General features: G+C 33.5%; 1 protein-coding gene across 1 annotated transcript in view; it reads left to right on the plus strand.

Annotated features, from left to right (window-relative positions):
• CCDC178 (coiled-coil domain containing 178) overlaps positions 1-5658 on the plus strand; it is a gene marked incomplete at both ends in the record, with an annotated part of 170614 nt that overhangs the window by 33563 nt on the left and 131393 nt on the right. The window contains one exon of the mRNA XM_008056217.1: positions 239-439. Coding sequence (XP_008054408.1) covers positions 239-439 — 201 coding nt within the window. The remainder of the gene's footprint in view (positions 1-238; positions 440-5658) is intronic.

Genomic DNA, 5658 nt, shown 5'->3' on the forward strand with positions numbered 1-5658 from the left:
GTCTGGGTGACAGAGTGAGACTCCGACTCAAAAAAAAAAAAAAAAAGTCTTAACAAAAGTTATGATCAGTGTTGCAATTGTATTATAATGAAACTGTCTTTAAAAAGTGAATTTATTTTTCTAACATTTTCTTATTAAATATACCTAAAAGAATGATAATACACCTAAGACCCATGTTCCTATTCACCGGCCTGGAGGATGATTTATTAACAAATGTGAATACATATTTCTCTTTAAGATGCACAGTGTCCAGAGTTAAAGCAGGAAATGGAAACATTGCTGTCAGAGGCCATTCATCTTATTAAAAGTCTAGAAACTGACCGGGCAGACGCTGAAGAAGCTTTAAAAGAACAAAGATCACGAAAGAAATTGATTAACATGAAAATTGACTCTTGGTCAACCTGGAAACTTCAAGAACTTCCATCAGCTGTGCAGAAAGGTAATAATGAGAATTTTTTTTTTTTTTTTTTTGTCCTGCCATTTACTGTGTTGGAGAAGCACAAACCATTCATTGCAGCTCTGTGCTAAACAAATCACCTCTGTTTAAAGTGACCATATAGTGTAATGCTGGACTCACAGGTTAATCAGGACTGTGCTGAGCAAATCCGGACCTGGGACCTGGTGTTGTTGGGTTTAGAAGTTCCATGGCATCTGGGATATCCAAGGGGCATGCAAATATTTGGCATATTTCCTATAATGAGTTTTTTCAAAATGTAGGGATTTATAGTGATTGCCAGCTGCTATCATTAACCACAATTTTAGCTCTAGGAAATCGGAAAGAGTTCTAAGAATTCGTCTATAGAATAATATAATAAGGAACTATGTGTCTATACTTTTGAGAATTTAAAGGTAAGTTTGCTTTGGGAACTTCAGGCAGGTATTGAAACCTAAATTTTTTCCCAGAGTCATGCAGGTAACAAATATTTGAGAATGTAACGTCTACTAGATCACAGAGAGAGTGGCCTATGGTGAAGGATTAAAGAATCTTTAGAGATATTGGAATTTTTTGTCCTACAAACACTGTACCTATCAAAACACACCTGATTACCTAATTCTGCCTGAAGAAGAAAGTTTTTCATACTTCCATAGGGTAAAAATTTTAATTCAGGATCCAGATACTTTGTATTTTTTTAATTAGGGTACCCATAAAAGCTATCATTTAATCCAAGAAATGTTTGAGATAAAAAAGGATGTTATTAGTTATCACCCTGGGACAGTAGCCATTAATTCAAATTATGTGTCATACTTTACCCATACTGTTATATGGGTATACTATATATACAAGGTACACCTTTGTCTAATTTCATAAGTCTTCTAAAACTGTGGTTACCAAAGTAGTGTATACACGATCCAGGGAGTTCAAGAATAAATTCAAGATTTTATTTATATTTTTAAGTTTTATTCTTTTTGTAATTCTTTATTTGAATAGAGTTGATAATGCGTATGCACTATTAATAAAATAGTAGATACGTAATTTATAAATACATGCATATTTATTTATGCTTTATAGGCAAAAAGTCTACAATAGGGTCAGAATAGGCATCCTGAGAAATTCTGGATCCCAGCAGATTCTTGAGCAGACAGACACTATTCACATTCACACAGAGTCATCTGCAGTTTTCCTAATTCTTTGGGAGATCATTCCTTACAGTGGTAATAGAAAAATTAATGTTAAGAACTGGTTTTATTTAACTTTTTGCTGATTAATTTATAGGTAATCTCATATTCCCTTTATGAGAGTGCTTGGATACTGCAGTCTGGGGACTATTTGAAATTCTACTTAGGGAGTTATTGAAATAACATTAAATTATGATATGTGTACACATTCTAGGCACATAAATGCATTATGAGTAATCAATCAATTCTTGTCATGGGTGATGACATATTGTTTGGGTTGCATTTTGATCAATATGATTAAAGATCTACCTTAAGAAACTGGGATTTATGTTCATCTTTTTTCAATATAAGTAGCCAACATATGTATTGAAATTTAAATTAATTATTACTGTGTATTTTTTTAGCTTTATGTTTGAAATGTATATCTGACAAGTAATGTTCTTTCAGGGATCTGCCTTTATACTGACATACATAAGATATAACCTTTAAATTTTATGAATTTGTTTACAAAGTATAGAATAATATAATTTCATAGTCTTTAGATTCTCAAAGTCTCTAGCATTTAAGACAGGAAAACTCTGAATCTCCCTAACAGCCTTAACATGAAGTATAATATTTGTTATGAATTTTGATACTCTAATAAAATTAAGAAAATTCACTTCTGTCTAGATATCTTCTGGTTAATCCCCACTTCTATCTTTTGTTTTGTGGCCCAAGAAGCTGAATCATAATGGACTGCATTAAAGATATCTTTTGCATTCTTTCTTTCTGTTGAGTTCAACCAATGAGAATGAGCAGAAAGAAAGCACAGTGAGATCATGGAGAGGACGGAGGCAGCGGTCTTGTCACTATAAGCTAACTGCATCTCCTTCCTGAAAATGACAACCCTTGGCAACCAATATGTAGCCAATTATCATGATCTAGTAAATCGTTTTTCTTTTCCCTGTCAAAAAAGATAACTAGAAATAAGTTTTCTTTCATGAAATGGATACCATATGATTCAAATTATAAAATTGGTTGTGTTCTCTAGTACAATAAAAAATCCAAGCAACATTTGAGGATGTAAACTAGTGAGCCAGACTCTCCTGATGTTCCTATTGTCTCTGTTCCTATTCCTATGGATTTCCTGTTTTTCCCACAACCTACATTTATGGCTCCATGGGTGCATTCTCGCAAGCATCCAATGGAAGAGGGGAAAAAATTTACAGTCTGGACATTTAAATAACTTGAATGGTATGTTGACACAGTTTGGAGAGTTGCTGCATCCCAATTCCAAATTGAAAGGGTGAAGGCAAATCACTCCCATGGGTAGCATTTTAAGTATTCTTTGCAGAAGAAATGATGGCTTAAAGTACATATGGATTGTCAAAAGGGTGACAGGGTGGTCAGGGACTTGGAAATATATGAATGTAAGATTGGTAAAAGGAATTTTGGGAGAATGTTTGGAAGATGACCTTCAGAAGGACAGAGTATGAAGATAATTGTGTCCTGTATAAGTGCTCACCAGAGTGCCTCTTCTATGGAAGAAAGTCTCTGTGATTAATGGAATGTTAAATCTTCTCATTTTGTTTTGTTTTGCATTGTTTTGTCTCATGAATTATTCAGTTAATACTACAATAATGCTTTAAAAAAATCACCTTGGAACTCAGTAGCTTATAAGAATAAGCATATTCTTCTTCACTGTTGTGTCTGTGAGTTGGCTAAGGTGGCAGCAGTTGCTAAAGCCTAGACTCAAGGATGTATGTTGGGTTCAGGTCTGCTTCATGTGTCTCTATCCTCCTTGACTAGCAGTTTCCCATGGGCACGGTTTTCACATGGCAAATGACCAGAGTACAAAAGAGTGAGTAGAAACATAGGATGCTGCTCAAGGCATCAGCTTGGAAGGGGCATACTTTCAACTTCTCACATTCTCTGGCCAAAATAAGTAACACATCCAACCCAAGAAACAGTGTGATAAAAACAATCCTTCTATCCCAATGGACTGAATAGTGAACAACAGTTCTATCATATCTTGCTCTGATAACTATCCCTGATATTGAATTGTTTATGCTATGGTTTCAGCATATTTTGTAGTGATTTTATCTTCAACTGTTAACATTTTCTATAGAATTTCAGTGAGCCTTTGAGTTTGTTTGTCTCTATTAGAATTCTAGGAATTTTACTGGCTCTAGAGCAGTTATATTAATTTCTTAGCTGAATTTTAATCTCTAAACATTCATGTTTCAAGTTGAATATTTTTTTATTTCTTTCAAGTCATTATTTTTATACCCAGTAACCATTTATTGAGGTTTCTATCCATGGTCAAGTTGTTTAAGCCCAAAGTTGTCAGCATAGTGAATTCATTTTTTTACTGGCTTTGGTTCTCATCTGTTTTCTGTTTCTTCTTGAGTCAGTTTCAATAATATATGTCTTCTGAAAAATTTGTCCATTTTATATTAATTGTCTAATTTGCTGATATAAATTTGTTCATAATACTCACTTTTATTTTAATTTCTATAATAGTTTCTATAATAGTTTCTATAATAGTTTCTATAATAGTTATTTTAATTTCTATAATAGCAGTAGTGGTGGCATCTCTTTCATTTCCAAGTTTGGTAATTTGTGCCTTGTCTCTTTTTTCTTGGTCAGTCTAGCAAAAGGTCCATCAATTTTCTTTACGCTTTTAAAAGGCCAACTTTTGCTTTTATTGATTTCTCGATTGTTTTTCAGCTTTGAAAGCATTGATTTCTCCTCTGATTTTCCATCTACTACTTGCTTTGGGAATAACTAAGCCTATTATATTTCTCTTTTTCTAAAGCAGAAGCTTTGGTTGTTTACTAGATGTTTTTTTTCCTAAAATTATCATTTAAAAGCTATGAATTCCTAAGAACTTCATTAACTATATTTCATAAATATCAACATGTTATGAGTTCATTTTTATTTAGTTCAAAATATTTTATGTTTCCTTGTGGTTTTTTGTTGGACCTATTATTTGTTTACAACTTGCTGTTTAGTTTGTAAATATTTTGGAATTTTCATAAAATTTTCACTTTTTTCTGTTATATATAATTTAATTTTATTGTGCTAAGAAACACTTTTGAGCTTTTTCAATCATGTTAAAGTTTTTTCTAATTTAAAAATTTGCCTAGAATTTTGTCTATCCTGGAGAATGTTCTGTGTGGTTGAAAGTAATATACATTCTGTTGCTGGTGGGTGGAGTATTTATACATATATTAGATCAAGGTGATTGACACTAGAGTTCAACTCGAGTGTCTCCTTAATGATTTTCTGTCTAGTTGTTCAGAGTTGTAGAAACTAGGGTATTGAAATTTTCAACCATGGTTTCAGTTAAGAAATCAGTGAAGAAACCGATAATACCAAAGTTATTTTTTCGATTGTCAGGTTTGTTTATGTATTTCAATTTTTAGAAATCATTTGAAATACAAGTTGCTAAGAAAGTAAGAAATGTACCAAGATTGATATTTAAGTTTGGAATGAGAATTTCTGGAAATAAGTTAGGCATTAGTGTCAGATTGAGCCTTGGGGATATCCTCAAAACCCTGATGTCCTTGGGTCACCCTTTTTATATATCTGTATGGTACAGGAGACTGAAAATAAAGTTTATGGCTCACCTAAAGTGACGAGTCTAATTAGAGATTATGACATAAAAACTGAGAATCCAAAGGTCTACATCCTTAGCATAAAGTGAATCATGAATAATCCAGTGACTTAGATTGAACAGCAAAGAAACTTCCTAGTTTCTCTCAGTGGAGAAAAACAAACATTGCTCCCAAGCATTCTTAATGCACTGATCACAAAAAGATTTTTGACTCAAATTTCTATTGTCTGTGCGTCTAAAAATTAAGTGGTCGATGTCATTTAAAAGTTCTATGAGCCAGGCTCGGTGGCTCAGCCTGTAATCCCGCGCCTTTGGGAGGCTAAGGTGAGTGGATTGCCTGACCCCGGGGGTTCGAGACTCGCCTGGGCAGCGAGACCTCATCTCTACAATAAATCAAAAAATCAGCCGGGCGTGGTCGCACATGCCTGTAATTCCGGCTACTT

Source organism: Carlito syrichta, unplaced genomic scaffold (genome assembly GCF_000164805.1).
Source record: "Carlito syrichta isolate Samal-C Ts95f unplaced genomic scaffold, Tarsius_syrichta-2.0.1 Scaffold302285, whole genome shotgun sequence".
Lineage (NCBI taxonomy): Eukaryota > Metazoa > Chordata > Mammalia > Primates > Tarsiidae > Carlito > Carlito syrichta.